Source organism: Ipomoea triloba, chromosome 9, assembly GCF_003576645.1.
Source record: "Ipomoea triloba cultivar NCNSP0323 chromosome 9, ASM357664v1".
NCBI classification, from domain to species: Eukaryota; Viridiplantae; Streptophyta; class Magnoliopsida; order Solanales; family Convolvulaceae; genus Ipomoea; species Ipomoea triloba.
Genome location: NC_044924.1, coordinates 22,320,333 through 22,337,591, shown reverse-complemented (window position 1 = coordinate 22,337,591; position 17,259 = coordinate 22,320,333). Strand labels below are relative to the sequence as shown.

Sequence of the window (17,259 nt, the reverse complement as noted above, 5' to 3'; positions counted from 1 at the left end):
CTACCCTCCGAAAAGAAGGACTTCCACTAGAAGGAGTTGAAACGAAGATGTTGTCTATGATGGAGGAGCTCATGAAGATGAATGAACCCCGAGCTAACTCCGCAATCATAGAAGACATCCCCACTTTGGAAGCCCATCCAAGGATTATACAAGAGGTCGAAAACGCGCACAATGCTAAGGAAGAGGAGAGTATTGAAGGAATGGAAGATTGTTATGCCCCGGTACTTGAAGAAGTTTCAATTTTTGAATTGGAAAATCAAAAGGAGGTAGAGATAGAGAGTGAGGATGAGAAATCGAAATAGTATGGGAAGAAGAAGAGCCGAAATATGGTAAAATTCCTAATCTTCTTTGTGCTAATATTCTTGAAAATCCATGTGCTCTTTTTGAAAACGCCCTTGTAGATGACTCCCTTCGCCTTAGTACTTCCATCATATGTGATTATGACTGCTTTAAATTTTGGGAGGATGATTCCATGGAAAATTTTTATGCGTTGATTAATGCTTGTAAGGATTCTATCTTGTTTACTAATGATTATGATTGCTTTAACTTCTTGGAAGATGAATCATTTGCTTTGGGTGAAAATGAGATGGTGAGTGAAGAAGATGATGCTTCATTCTATTCGTGTGAGAGTGTGAGTGATTTCTCTAATCAAATAGAGTGGAGTGATGAAGAAAATGAGTGTAAGGAAGAGAGGGTAGGAGATAATAGGTCCTTTATGATCAATCTTATGGAAAAAGATGAGTGGAGAGAGTTGACCAAACTCGAAATTGAGGAAGGGTGTGAGGAGATATGGTTTGAAAGAGATGAGAAAATCTTTAGGGGGAGAAGAGAGGAAAAAGAAAAGGAAGTAGACACCATCTTAGAAGAGCTAAGGAGGGTGTTTGAGTCTAGAATTCTTCCAACTATGAATTTTATCTTTCCTTTATCTTTGTGGGAGTTCAAGGATGTTTCCCACCTTGGGACATTCCTTGAAGCTAAGGTTCACGGGACGCTTTGTCGGGTTCCAAAATCTGTGTGCCTTGAAGGATAGGCCACATTACGTCTGGCCAGGAGACATAAAACCATGGCGCACTTGGGAGGCAGTCCCAATGTTATCTTACTTTTCTTTAAAGCTTTTCCTTATTTTCTATAGTATGTTTTTCTTAGCTTTATTTCAATAATGTTTCTATAACCTCGTTGAGCTAACAAGTACAGATTAAACACTCGAGAGTTATAAGTTGCCCGCAATCAATCAACGAACATCATCACTAGCAAAGGAAGGAAGGGAAACCAAGGTAAGCTTTGCACAGCACGCTTTCCACGCCACCACCACGCGTGTGGCTAGGCGTGGAAAACTTCCAGAGAGCTGCCACGCCGCTCACACGCGTGTGAGCAGGCTTGGGAATAAACCAGAGAGCTCCCACGCCTACCACCACGCGTGGTAGTGTGCGTGGAAGGGCACCAGATTTTTCGCAGATTTTCGCGCGAAGTGGTTTAAAACCCTTTCCTTGTTTCATTTCTTCCCCACCACTAGCAAGAACTCTCCCAAGCTGAAAATATACACTTTCTAAGCATTTCCTTCCAAGTCTCTCAACTTTTCTTAAGGATCTTAAGTCATTTCCAAGGTAAGAACATACTCTTCTTTGCTATTTACTTGTTTAATGAAGAACTTGTTCTATTTTGAAAAATATCTCCATGGGTTTTTCTTGTATGACATTTTTCTTGAGATACATTGTTATGGGGTGACTTGATAGACTTGTATTAAGCCTACATTGCTTCTATACACTAGAAATTCCCTGTTTTAACATCTCTTTGTGACTAGATCTTGAAATTGCTTGATTTGGGTATTCTCTTGTCATGATGAGATCCTTGTTGATATAGTGAGCATGGTGGGCAAAGTTTGCAACTTTCCTACTCTATAGGCACTACATTGCTATATTCTACTAGTTATTTGGTCCAATTTTAACTTTCATGATGCTTCCATTTTTCAACCTTGAGCTAGTCTAGATGAAGAAGATGAAGTTGACCATATGTTGACCTTTTGACTATGAAATGATTATGGAATAGAATGAGCTAGTTCTTGCATGTATAGGATAGAATTGTTGAAGGATATCAAAATGATGGTTGCATGCAATGAATTCTTGTAATCTTTTCTTCAGATATGTGCAATATTGTTCATAATCAATATTTAAATCGGCAAATGTTTTTCCTTGTGTTGCTTTGATTGCCCATGTTATAGGAAAGATGTCTTCGCCACATGACCTTGCACAACAAATTGCTCAAAGGCTCCAAAGAGGGAAAGCCTCGGCAGAAGAAAACAATGCGAGGAGCGCTAACACTCGCTATATAGAAGTATCCACCGGAACTCAAATTTTACTAATGACAGCAACCATGCTAGGTCGATACAGACAGCTGTTGAACTTTGTTGGCAAAAGGATTGTAAAACACTCAGAGTATTGTTCTGGGAAAAATGATGATGATTATTCCACTTCTATCTCTGCTAATTTATACACAATTAACAGAGAAAATAACTCAACAAACATCTCTAGAATATCTCTAACAACATAGAAATAAAAAAGATAATAAAAGACTAATTCAAAATAAAACTAATGTGCAGTAAATATAGCATTTTCTATCACTCCTCCTTGCTATTTTTGCTGCAAAATCCAATCTTCTCTCTCAATACTTCAAATCTTGATCTTGGCAATCCCTTTGTCAGAATATCAGCTAATTGAACACCAGTACTACAATGAACCAAGTTAACTTCATTTGTTTTTTGAACTTCTCTAACAAAATAAAGCTTAACTTTAAAATGTTGAGTCTTGCCATGAAAGACTGGATTTCTTGAAATTGCTATGGCTGCCTGGTTGTCCACAAAAATTGTTGTTGCCTCCTCTTGGGTCATCTTTAGATCAGCCATTAATTTCCTTAACCAAAGAGCTTGATTAACAGCTAAAGCTGCTGCAACATACTCAGCTTCGGCTGTTGATTGTGCCACGACATCCTGCTTTGTTGAACTCCAACTAAACAACCAGATCCAAAACTGAAAAAATATCCGGATGTACTTCTCATATCGTCCAATGAACCTGCCCAATCACTGTCAGAATAACCATGAAGAAACAGCTTCTCTGTTTTTTCAAACTTTAAACCATAGTCTAAAGTTCCCTTTATATGTCTAAGAATCCTCTTTGCTGCTGTATAATGCAACTCACTAGCACAATGCATAAATCTTGATAATAAACTTACAGGAAACATTATATCAGGCCTTGTTGACGTCAAGAACATAAGGCATCCAATAATACTCCTATACGCTGTCTCGTCAACCTTCTCAACACCATCATCTTTGCTGAATTTTTCATTTTGAGAAAGAGGAGTACTTACTGACTTGCAGCTTTCCATGTTGAATTTCTTCAACACTTCCTTAGCATATTTTTGTTGTCCAATATAAATTCCATTTTGAGTTTGTTGGACCTCCACGCCTAGGAAAAAATTCATTTCTCCTAGATCTGTCATTTCAAAAGCTTGCATCATTTGAGTCTTAAACTCATTGATTAGCTTCACATTGCTTCCTGTCACAAACAAGTCATCAACATATAATGAAATAACAATCAGATCATCATCAACAACCTTAATATACAAGGTTGATTCACTCTTACTTTTGTTGAACCCCATGTTCTGCAATTCTTCATCAATTCTGCTATACCAGGCCCTTGGAGCCTGTTTTAGGCCATACAAGGCCTTTTTAAGCAAGTAAACCTTACTTGAATTCATTGCGACACCTTCAGGTTGCTCAACAAAAATTTCTTCCTCTAGATAGCCGTTTAAAAAGGCTGACTTTACATCAAGTTGATAAATTCGCCATTGTTTTTGTGCTGCAAATGCTAAGAGAAACCTTATAGTATCCAACCTTGCCACAGGTGCAAACGTTTCTGAATTGTCGACACCATATAGTTGAGCATAACCCTTCACAACCAATCTTGCTTTATGCTTGTTAACAGAGCCATCAGCGTTAAGTTTGGTTCGGTAAACCCACTTCACACCAATAGTCTTCTTATGTTCAGGACGATCCACAAGATGCCAGGTTTTATTTTTCTCAATCATTCTAATCTCCTCCCCCATTGCAGCAATCCATTTTGGGTCTTTTGCAGCATCATCATACCCTGCAGGTTCAAGTACTGCTACATTACACCTTTCATAAATTTTAGTAAGTGACCTTGTACCTCTTACAGGAATATCATCAATTCTTTCATCGTCAAGAAGCTCTCCTGATTCTTCCTTGATATTTTCAGGTTCATTTTTGTCCCAATTCCATCTGGCAGTTTCATCAAACTTGACATCTCTGCATACTTTCAACCTACCTGTTAAAGGCTGAAAAATTCTATAACCCTTTGTGACATTACTATAACCAACAAAAAATCCATATTCTGCCTTTGGATCTAGCTTCTCTCGTTTTACATCTGGAACACGAGTGAAACATAAACAACCAAATATTTTTAAATTAATAACAAAAGGCTTAGAACCATACCATGCTTCAAAAGGTGTTTTTCCTTTTAAAACTTTAGTTGGTAACCTATTTAGCAAAAACACAGTTGTATTTACTGCCTCTGCCCAAAACGTTTTTGGCATTCCTTTCTCAAATAGCAAACACCACGCCATATCCATAACAGTTCTATTCTTCCTCTCACTTACTCCATTTTGTTGAGGAGTGTAGATTACAGTGAATTGATGTTCAATTCTTGCATCTTCACAAAACTTAGCAAACCTATTAGCAGTATATTCAGTACCATTATCAGACCGAATCACTTTAATTTTGCAGCCACTTTGATTTTCAATCCATGATTTAAACTTCCAAAAAAACATCAGCAACTTCACTCTTTTGTTTAAGAAAATATACCCAACACATTCGAGTAAAGTCATCAATGAAAAGTATAAAATATTTGCTGCCATTTATAGAAACATTCCTCATACCTCCTTTTTCTGCATATACTCCAAGGTGGAATAATGAAAGTGCCCTAGCCTTTTGTGCCATAATTCAGCTTGGCTAACAACACATGGATAAGCTTTAAACTCAGCCTCATCCCAATCAAGACAAAAACTCTTGTCTTTCATTTTCACAGAAAATAATTCAGCACCACATGAATCAGTAATAAAACACATGTTATTCTTGAAAATAACAGAATAACCTTTCTCAAGTAGTTGTCCAACACTCAGCAAGTTTTGACTAATTTTAGGAACAAGCATCACATCAGGAATTAGTTTTATACCTGATGGTCCTTCAATTGCAACAGTTCCTTTACCTTTGACTTCAATATAATGTCCGTTACCAATTTTGACTTTTGATATCATTGTTTTATCAATTTCTTTGAATAATGACTCATCAAAACTCATGTGATTGGTGCATCCGCTGTTAATTAGCCAAACATTGCTTGAAATTTTGCTTGCAAAACAAGTCCCAACAAAAAGTTATTCCTCTTCTTGTTCTTCATCCGCTACTTGAGCTTGTTGTGGTTTGTCTTTGCAAACCTTTTTCACATGACCCATTTGATTGCAAGAAAAACATTTCACATCAGGTCTAAACCAACAATATTTTTCAAGCGTGAGGTTTTCTTACAATGCTGGCAAGGAGGGAATTTTCCTCTATTGGCTCCATTTTGACTTCCCTTCTTCTTCCACGGTTGCTGCTGGTTTTTGCCTTTTGGTTGGATTTGACTCACCTCATTTGCTTCGAATGCTCCCTCAATATTACTTTCATTCCTGTAGGTCCTTCTTTGTTCTTGAGCTTCAAGTGCATGAAGAAGGTCTGCTAGAGATATTTCTGACAAATCTCTAGACTCTTCAAGGGAAGAGATTTTTGATTCAAATCTTTCCGGCAAAGTAACCAATATTTTCTCAACAACCCGATCATCAGGAAGTTCTTCTCCCAATAATCTGATTTTGTTTACCACCTTCTTCAATCTTTCAGAGTAATCTTTTAATGATTCTCTCTCCTTCATCTTCTGCATCTCAAATTCCCTTTTCAAGTTCAGGACTTGCATTCTTTTTGTCCTGTCATTTCCTTCATATTCGTTTTTCAACAAAACCCATGCCTGTTTTGCAGTTTTACAAGTCATGATTTTTGTAAAAACTTCATCTGTTAGTGCCGAGTGAATGCAAGTCTTGGCCTTATTCATCTTCTTCTTTTCCTCCCTGTACTCTCTCATTTGGGCAATTGTTGGATCTTCAGGAAGTGCTGGAACTTCATCAATTTCCAACATTTCCCATAGTCCATGTGCTTCTAAGTAAGTTTCCATTTTCACAGACCATGCATGGTAGTTTTTTCCTGTGAAAACGGGGGGTTTAGACAAGAAACTATCTCCTGCCATTTAAGGATAAAGTTTTCAAGTCTTATATGATAAGGGTTCCTCACTGATTCACTCACACAGGTCCCTTAAGAAAAAGGGCTCTGATACCACTTTGTTGGCTAAAGGATGGTAAAACACTCAGAGTATTGTTCTGGGAAAAATGATTATGATTATTCCACTTCTATCTCTGCTAATTTATACACAATTAACAGAGAAAATAACTCAACAAACATCTCTAGAATATCTCTAACAACATAGAAATAAAAAAGATAATAAAAGACTAATTCAAAATAAAACTAATGTGCAGTAAATATAGCATTTTCTATCAAACTTCCCTATTGTGCAATGGAGATATGTAGACTTGCCAGTATTGGAGGATTATGAGTGCAAATATGGACTGGAGAGGTTGATTGCAGAGCCATATTGGGACAATTTGTTGAGCTGGAGACAAGATACTTTTATCCCTCTAGTACATGAGTTTATTGCGAGCTTGAATGTTGACGGAGTGGTTGGAGATCTCTACAGCCCTACCATTAAGTTTAGACTCTTCAACGAGGACTATAACATATCGGCCAACCGTTTGGGTGTTCTTCTTGGATTTTACGATGAGGAAGACCAGTCGAAGCACTGGTACCGGAGATTAAGGCATGACTTTGGAGACAGGGACATTCCGGGAACATATTGGTCGATGATCGCAAGACAAGGAGTTGAATGGGAAGGGTCTAGGGTAAGAGTCTCCCAGATCGTAAGAGAGAATTTAAAGGTTTTATGGAAGGTGATTGCTCATTCATGGGAAGGAAGGCCTGAGACATATGACCGAGTCTCAAAGGTAGAGTTGTTCATGCTATGGAGTATGGACACCGGGCCTCAGTGAATATGAGTGCGATTTCCAAGAACTTGCTTGTTGCACAACAGCAAGAATCAGCCAGGGCAATTTTTGTAGGCCCGATGGTGACGAGATTGTGTATCTCACTGGGTCATCACATGAAAATACACCGGTTCGAGCACAGACTTCCAGGTGCGAACATAGTTCCTTTATCTACCGAAGATGTCGCAAAACTTCACTTAAGACAATTGGCGCGAACGAGGGTAGATGATGAGATGGCGGAGGATCATGCCGACACGCCAATGACATCCCCAGGGTTCACACCCTCACCAATGTCATTCCTTACCCCACCCTCTAATGAGCTATACTCGACAGTGGATTCTTCAATGTATTCTCCACCACCAAGAGAGCCCGGACCGTCTGTACCTCTACCACAACCTGAAGAGCAAAACCCCAACTCCTCTAGCTTCAACATTCCGAGCTGGTTAACCCAAGTCACTGATTGAAGATCCCTCCAAAATTTCCAATACCAATTGCACTTGGAGCAAATGCAAAAGCTAGACGAGATTTCAAGAGAGATCAAGGAAATCAAGAGAACATGAAGAAAGGAAGAAACTGAAGAAATGAAAAGACAAATTTTGATGATGATAACTTGTGATCTGATAATTCTGAACAATTGATTGTGGACAATCTCTTTACTTTTGTTTATATTTTTGGCTATATTTCTGTTTATGTTTTATCTTGCACGTTTCGTCTAGCCAAACACGTTAAACGTGGCGCTTATGGGAGGCAACCCACAAATAAGGAGAAGAAGGGACCACTCAACCAACAACCATGAAAGACCAATCTTGAAAGGTATAATTTCAATTCCTAATTTATTTCCTTACCTTTACTCTAACCAAGTTTTGAAGGGCGAACATAGATTGCAAAACTTTGATAAGGATACAAATTGTTATCCTGATTCAATGCCCTATTTTGGTTTGCTTTATTTTCTAGAATCGCAAATGAAGAGCTGCATAAAATTGTTGTGTCGGATATAGTCTGTTTATTAGAACTGTTTTAGCCCAGTTCACACTTTTAAGTGTGGAAAATGGGCGTGTGTAGAACCCTTAAACATATTGTTAGGAACATACTGTAATAGGTTTTGATGATACCAAATGTAATGTTCAATCCCGTAAGTCTCGATAGATAGGAAATACATGTAAGTTCGACAAGTAAACTAAGAGCGAAAATACAACCAGGTAATTGAGCTCAACTCGGAAAATATTTAAGCTTAAGGTGAACTTGTTTGAACATCTTAGAAGTTTCGTGTTGTAAGCTTATAGATAGATCAGAAGAAGGCACGAGACATCACTGGAGGAATAAGGGTCTGCGAGACATCAACTAAGTCTCGAGACATAAGCAGAGTTCGAGAGATGGAATCTCTCGAAACATCAATCCAGTTCGAGACGTGAGATCGAGACATCAAGTAGTCGAGACATCAATTTTTGGTCTCAATAGACTAGCACTTCTCCAATGAACTGAACAACAGTTAACACGCATAGATAAAGTAATCTAAGTTTGGAGAAAAAGAATATCATGGAGATAAAATATTAAGGAGGTGCTGACAGAGTATTATGGGAAAATAGAACAGCCGGAAGTGGATGCCACGTCAGAACTCCACAACCAACGGATAGAAGATGCACCAATCAGAGGTCGGTCTTATTCCCTAAAACGAGGATCAATGGGAATATAAAAAGAGTAACTTTTACCAAAAGAAGTAAGTGGAGTATGGACTCAAGATAGTGGAATATGGGATATTCACTACAAGACAAAAGATTCAAGTTACAAGACTACCACTCCATGAAAACATGCTAAAAATATGCAAGTCCCATGGTCGGCATGGGAGACAGATTTCAAACGGAATAATTTTCCCTCCAACGGAATTATTCCTCAACTTTCATATATAAGGACGTGAAGACACAAGTTCAAGATACAAGAAAAAAGGTTCGAAAAATTCAAGCTATCATAAGAGGTTTCTAGTTCAAACGTTCAAAAGTGCAAGTGCTTAATCTGGAATATCATACTTGATATTCATAACAGCGAGAAAACACATCTTAGTGTTTTGAGAGAGTTACAAAGCTTAAACTACTACACATCTAGAAGGTGACCGAAGCTGCACTACAAGGAAGATTATCCATCGAAAGCTTTTGGTCAGATTGGAGATTGTTACACTCAACCTGTGACAACCGGAACAACCTTGCTTTGGAGAAGGCAAGAAGAGGCGGAGTAACCTGGGAGCTGTCTTGTGAAGATCCTGAGGCTTGAGGCGGGCTTGGTGATCAAAGCTCAAGTGCTCGAGAGGTGGATTACTTACCCTCTTACTAATGAATCCAACTCCTAGCCATTCCTGTAACTCTTTTCCTTCAACCTCCTAGATGCCAACACACCAATTCGGTTCCCATTCGCTATCCTTGAGAGACACGACACTCGGGGAGTCTTGACTCTTCGTTTTACCACCTTCACCCTCACACTCACCATATACACAGCATCAACAGTGGTTGTGTAAGGTAAATAAAAGTAAAGTGGAGATTGGGGCTTTAGGCTTTTCCATGTGGTTTATCTTTGGATGGTTTTGCGAGTGCAAGTTGTGGAATAGACTAGGGAGTTCGTGGCACATCACCAAGTGGCGTCACACTTTGGACTCCCACATCCTCATTCGGTTGGGGCATTTTATCGAACACTTTGTTTACCACTCCTCTCGGATCTCGTCCTTTCGGACTAAGAGCGGAGATGTGGGTGAGTTAGACTCATGAGTGGCCGCTATCGTGCACACACCCACTTCCTTTGGGTTTGCTACCTAATGTGGCCACAAAAGGCATAAAGCTTAAAGATCATCATCCACACAAGTTCAACATCCAACAAACAAGCAATTCACAAATCAAAGCAATAATATTAAACATCCACAGAAATCTACCATGGGGCCACCAATCCCCTATCTAATCTACTCTAGCATGCTAAGAAACAAGAACAAGAAAGGAAAATTCAAAGAAACAAGTATTGAATTAGAAATTGAAGAGAATGGTTACCACCCTTGAAAAGGGGATCTTTACAACCTTGATCTTGAAATCCCAATCTTCATTCTTGCCCTTGATCTATTCTAAACTATGAAAGAAAGGAATTTTCCTCCAAGAGGGGAGAAAACCCTCTAGATCTATTCTAGCCTATTCTATGAATTTCTGATCTATTCTCCTCTTCTTTTAGGTTTAGGGCAAAAGGGATTTATATAGGTGACAAAAAGGGGACGAATTTCCCAAAATGGCCCTAGGCCCGACCACGCTTGCTTCCACGCGTGGTGGCGGGCGTGGGAGCTCTTCGGAATAATTCCACGCCCAGCCACACGCGTGTGAGGCTGCGTGGGACGCTACTGCACTTCGGCTTGTTTGTCTTTTGCTCTATTTTAGCCTCAAATCCCTCTCCAACCTGTGAAATACCTCAAAACTCTTTCTAGAAATGTTGTTAGAAGATTTTGATCGCATTTGAGCTAAAATGCATGCAATTGTTGTAATCAGATGTTAAAACGATGTACTTTTAATCTAATAAAGACCCCTTATAAGTACTATTCTTGGTGCTTATCAAAGTTTCCACACTTAAACCTTGCTTGTCCTCAAGCAAGCATATTTTTCTAAACCCTAATCATGTAAGCACCAAGGATAGTTCTTTCTTTCACGGTTAACCAATCAAGTGATGTGTAGGCGTTCGGAGTTGAGCAGGTGAAATCCCCTACACTATCTACTAAGACTGCTAAACTCGTGCCAACCAAATGTAAGAAATATGATAAGGAAGTTAAGGTCTTGATGGATACTATATAAGAAGGTTTTATTCACACCTTTAAGTATGCAAGTGACCAAAGAGATTTCACCTTGTATTTTCTAGGGGTCTCCAGCCGATCCGACTAGTGGGACCGATGCTCACCCCTTAGCCAATTTCCAACCTAACGCCAAAGCCTCTTTACGTTATATAAGTGAGGGCAGGGACATGGACCGCTCATCGCCATGGCTTGGGCGATCACTCTATTTTCTCGCTTCCTAGGATAACGTCATCAGGCTACCCGACTTCACATGGAGATCCATGCTTTTTCGAAGGTCAGTGCAATGGGTGTCTGAATCCTAGCGAAGTGGCTCACCTCCTCTCTATTTTCTCATCTTTCAAGATCTCTTCGGGGTAACCGACTTCACATGGAGATCCATGCTTTTTCGAAGACAGTGCAATGGTTACCCCTTATCCAGACAAGATGGCTCACCTCATTTTTATCTCTAGGAATGACCTTTTGCCTTTATTCACGTTTCACCATATCAACCCCTCATGCCTTTTTCTAGGGATTAGGGATTGTTTTCACTCATAGCTCACTTAGGCTCTCCTTTTGCCCCATGTCCTGCTGAGATTAATTCAATTTCCAGGCTTCGCTATTCTTATCTTTCTAAAACTCAAAGGATTCACACTCCCACTTCGAGAGATCCTTGACTGAGGTCCAAACAAAATACAAGGTGAAAGCATGCAAGCACTCATCAAAATTTTCAACATTGGGTCAAAATGTGCAAATTGGTGCAAAGTGAAACTTCCAAATCATATTTAAGACATTCAATCTTTGGCACAAGGTTAGGAGCCCTCCTAGATAGTATTGGCAAAAACACACCCTCTAGGTTCCTATACCTTATCACTTAATCAATCAACTGTTTCAAGAAGCATACACCCAAGTTTCCACACTTAAAAATAAGCATCGTCCTCGATTTCCATAAGGAACGGAGGAAAAAGGATATATGTTTAAGGGTTCTACACACGCCTCTTTTCCACACTTAAAAGTGCGAACTGGGCTAAACAGTTCTAACAAATAGACTACATTCAACACAACAATTTTATGCAGCTCTTCATTTGCGATCCTAGAAAATAAAGCGAACCAAAACAGGGTATTGAATTAGGATAAAAGAAATACTTACAATTTGTATCCTTAGAAAAGTTTTGCAATCTGAGTTTGCCCTTTAAACACGGTTAGAGTAAACGTAAAGAAATAAATTAAGAATTTGAAATTATACCTTTCAAAATTGGTTTTCCACGGTTGTTGGTGGAGTGGTCATTTCTTCTTCTTATTCGTGGGGTGCCTCCCAAAAAGCGCCACGTTTAACGTCTTTGGCTAGACGAAACGTGCAAGATAAAATATAAACAGAAATATAGCTAAAAATATAAACAAAAGTAAAGAGATTGTCCACAATCAATTGTTCAGAGTTAACAGATCACAAGTCATCATCATCAAGATTTGTCTTTTCACTTCTTCAGTTTCTTCTTTCCTTCATGCTCTCCTGATTTCCTTGATCTCTCTCGAAATTTCATCCAACTTTTGCATTTGCTCCAAGTGCAATTGGTATTGGAAATTTTGGAGGGATCTCCAATCAGTGACCGGGGTGAACCAGCTTGGAATGTTGAAGGTAGAGGAGTTGGGGTCTTGCTCTTCAGGTTGTGGTGGAGGTACGGACGGTCCGGGCTCTCTCGGTGGTGGGGAATACATTGAAGAATCCAACGGTGAGTACATTTCCGAAAGAGACGGGGAGTTGAATGACATCGGAGAAGGAGTGAATCCTGGGGATGTCATGGGCGTGTTAGCGTGATCATCCGCCATCTCCTCATCTACCCTAGTTCGCACTAATTGTCTCAAATGAAGTTTTGCGACGTCCTCGGGAGATAAAGGAACTATATGCGCTCCTGGAAGCTGATGTTCGAACCAATTCATTTTCATTTGATTGCCCAGGGAGACGCATAGCCTTGTCACCAAGGAGCCTATGAAGATTGCCCTGGCTGACTCTTACTGTTGTGCAACAAGCAAGTTTCTACAAATCGCGCTCATGTTCACCGAGTTCCCGGTGTCCATACTCCAAAGCATGAACAACTCCGCCTTTGAGACTCGGTCATATGTCTCAGGCCTTCCTTCCCAAGAATGAGCGATCACCTTCCATAAAACCTTTAAATCCTCCCTTACAATCTGAGAGACTCTCACTCTTGACCCTTCCCATTCGACTCCTTGTCTTGTAATCTTCGACCAATATGTCCTCGGTATATCTCTGTCTCCAAAGTCATGCCTTAGTCTCCTGTACCAGTGCTTCGACTGGTCTTCCTCATTGTAGAACCAAGGAGAACTCCCAAATGGTTGGCCGATATGTTATAGTCCTGGTTGAAGAGTCTAAACTTAATGGTGGGGCTGTAGAGATCTCCAGCTATTCCATCAACTTTCAAGCTTGCGATAAACTCATGTACTAGAGGGATAAAAGTATCCTGTCTCCAGCTTAGTAGGTTGTTCCAATATGGCTCTGCAATCAACCTCTCCAGTCCATATTTGCACTCATAATCCTCCAATACTCTCAAATCCACATACCTCCATTGCACAATAGGGTAGTTTAACAATTGCCTGTACCGACCTAGCATGGTAGCAGTCATCAGCAGAATTTGAGTTCCGGTGGGTACTTCTATGTAACGAGTGTTAGCGTCCCTGGCATTGTTTTCATCTGCAGGAGCTTTCCCTCTTTGGAGCCTTTGAGCAATCTATTGTGCAAGGTCATATGGCGAAGACATCTTTTCCTATATCATATGTAACCAAAGCAACACAAGGAAAAACACTTGCCAATCTTAAATATTGATTATGAACAATATTGCACATATCTAAAGAAAAATCATAAGAATTCAATGCATGCAACCATCATTTTGATATCCATCAACAATTCTATCCTATACATGCAAGAACTAGCTCATACCATTCCATACTCATTTCATAGTCAAAATGTCAACATATGGTCAACTTCATCTTCTACCTCTAGACTAGCTCAAGGTTGAAAAATGGAAGTAACATGAAAGTTAAAATTGAACCATCTAACTAGTAAAATATAGCAATGTAGTGCCTGTAGAGTAGGAAAGTTACAAACTTTACCCACCATGCTCACTATATCAACAAGGATCTCATCATGACAAGAGAATAGCCAAATCAAGCAATTCAAGATCTAGTCACAAAGAGATGTTAAAACATGAAATTTCTAGTCTATAGAAGCAATGTAGGCTCAATACAAGTCTATCAAGTCATCTCATAACAATATATCTCAAGAAAAATGTCATACAAGAAAAACCCATGGAGATGTTCTTAAAAAATAGGACAAGTTCTTCATTAAACAAGTAAATAGCAAAGAAGAGTATGTTCATACCTTAGAAATCACTTAGAATCTTTGAGAAAAGTTGAGAGACTTGGAAGGAAATGCTTAGAAAGTGTATATTTTCAGCTTGGGAGAGTTCTTGCTCGTGGTGGGGAAGAAATGAAGCAAGGAAAGGGTTTTAAACCACTTCGCGCAAAAATCCGCGAAAAGTCTAGTGCCCGTCCACGCATGCTACCACGCGTGGTAGTGGGCGTGGGAGCTCTCTGGTTTTTTCCCACGCCTGCTCACACGCGTGTGAGCGGCGTGGTAGCTCTCTGGAAGTTTTCCACGCCTAGCTACACGCGTGGTAGTGGCGTGGAGGCGTGTTTGTGCAAAGCTTACCTCGGTTTTCCCTTTCTTCCTTTGCTAGTGATGATGTGTGTCAATTGATTGCGGGCAACTTATAACTCTCGGGTGTTTAATCTGTACTTGTTAGCTCAACCGAGATTATAGAATTATTATTGAAATAAGACTAAGTAAAACATACTACATAGAACAAGAGAATTTTAAAGAAACAGTAAAATAACATTGGGACTGCCTCCCAAGTGCGCCATGGTTTTACGTCTCCTGGCCAGACATGGTGTGGCCTATCCTTCAAGGCACACAGACTTTGGGACCCGACCAAGCGTCCCGTGAACCTTAGCTTCAAGGAATGTCCCAAGGTGGGAAACATCCTTGAATACCCACATGAATAAAGGAAGAACAACATGCAAGGTTGGATGAATGTTAACATCAAACACCCTACTTAATTCTTTTAGGATGGTGTCTGCTTCCTTTCCTTTTTCCTCTCTCCCCCCACTAAAGATTTTCTCGTTTTGTTCAAACCATATCTCCTCACTCCCTTCCTCAATCTCGAGTGTGGTCAACTCTCTCCACTCAATTCTTTTCATAAGATCAAACGTGAAAGACCTATCATTTCCCACCATCTCTTCCTCACACTCCTTTTCTTCATCACTCCACTCTATTGGGTTAGAAAAATCACTCACACTCTCACACGAATAGAATGAAGCATCATCCCTTTCACTCACCAACTCACTCTCACCTAAGACAAAGGATTCATCTTCTAAAAAGTTAAAGCAATCATACTCATATTTAAACAAAAGAGAATCCTTACAATCATCAATCAATATGTCAAAGCTTTTAATGGAATCATCCTCCCTAAATTTAAAGCAATCATAATCACATATGATAAAAATATCAATGCGAAGGGAGTCATCCACAAGGGTGTCTTTAAGAAGAGCACAAGGATTTTCAAAAATATTAGCATAAGAAAGATTAGGAATTTTACCACATGTTGGCTCTTCATCTTCCCACACTAGTTCAATGTCATCATCCTCACTTTCCATCTCTACCTCCTTTTGATTTTCCAATTCGAAAATTGGAACTTCTTCAAGCACCGGGGCATAACAATCCATTTTCTCTTCAACATTCTCCTCTTCCCTAGCATCTTGCGCATTTTCTTCTCCTTGTATAGTCCTTGGATGGGATTCCAAAGTGGGGATGTCATCTATGATGGTGGAGTTAGCTCGGGACTCATTCATTTTCATGAGCTCCTCCATCATAGATAGCATCTTCGTTTCAACTTCTTCTAATGGAAGTCCTTCTTTCCGGAGGGTAGCGAGATAGTCCTTTAGTTCGCTCTTGATTTTGGCTCTTAGTTTAGCCGTATCCTCCTTGGCCATCCTAGTGAATTCGTCAATTTTTGCTTTTAGAATTTCAATTTCAACGGTGGCCGGTGGGATATAATCACAAGGATCTATATGGGTATTATATGGGAAAAAGGGTAGTGCTTCAAAGGAATGGGTAGTGTTGTTTCCTTGGTGAATTTGTGATGGATGTGGGTAGTAAGTGTTTACGTGGGAAGTAGGGAATGAATTTGACTCGGGAGTATAGCTTGGGTCGATCGCTCTCATCATTTGTGCAAGCTTACTCTCTATATTTTGGGATATTTCTTTGGAGTTTAACGAGTCAATTTCTTGGAAATTGGGTGATTGTGAAGGGTAAATTTTTTTGAAAAGGTGGAGGTGGTGTTTTATATGGATGTGGGGGATGGTTAGGTGTATTAAACGGATATGAATATGGAGGTGGTAAATGGTGGTATGGAGATGGGTAAGAGTATGGAGGTGGGTAATGGTATGTTGGTGGAGAGTAAGTATAGGTGGAATGGGGGTAATAAGGATATGGTTGGGGTTGAGGATTCCTATAGGATTGTCCTCCATGATGTGGGTAATCATGGGGATTCACTATAGCACTTATTGGCAAGCTTCAAGAGGTTTGCTTAAGGAGAATTTCCTGCACAGTAGCTTAGCCAACAACAAATAATTTTGCAACTAAAAGTAGATGCAAGTGAGCACAAGATATTCAATATAATAGAAGCTTAGTTCTTCAAGCAAGATAACAAAAATAAGAAAACGAAATAAACAAAAAGAAAGAAATTCAAGAACTCATAAAATTCTATTTCTAAGATGTCAACACTATTCGAAACCGTTTGCCATCCCCAGCAACGGCGCCATTTTGACGATGTGGTTTGTATGGGGTGAGTGTGAGGGTGAAGGTGGTAAAACGAAGAGTCAAGACTCCCCGAGTATCGTGTCTCTCAAGGATGGCGAATGGGAACCGAATTGGTGTGTTGGCATCTAGGAGGTTGAAGGAAAAGAGTTACAGGAATGGCTAGGAGTTGGATTCATTGGTAAGAAGGTAAGGTTGATAGTGGTTGTGTAAAACAAAGAAAAGTAAGGTGGAGATTGGGGCTTTAGGCTTTTCCATGTGGTTTATCTTTGGTTGGTTTTGAGAATGCAAGTTGTGGAATAGACTAGGGAGTTCATGGCACACTACCAAGTGACGTCACACTTTGGACTCCCACATCCTCATTCGGTTGGGACATTTCATCGAGCACTTTGTCTAC

The 17,259-nt window shown here is 39.7% G+C and overlaps 1 protein-coding gene across 1 annotated transcript; it reads right to left on the bottom strand.

Annotated features, from left to right (window-relative positions):
- Positions 1 to 5,540: 5,540 nt before the first annotated feature.
- On the bottom strand, positions 5,541 to 6,341 carry LOC116029757. Its single transcript, XM_031271798.1, has one exon. It carries the CDS (start codon positions 6,339 to 6,341, stop codon positions 5,541 to 5,543), a length of 801 nt encoding a protein of 266 aa, XP_031127658.1.
- Positions 6,342 to 17,259: the final 10,918 nt, after the last annotated feature.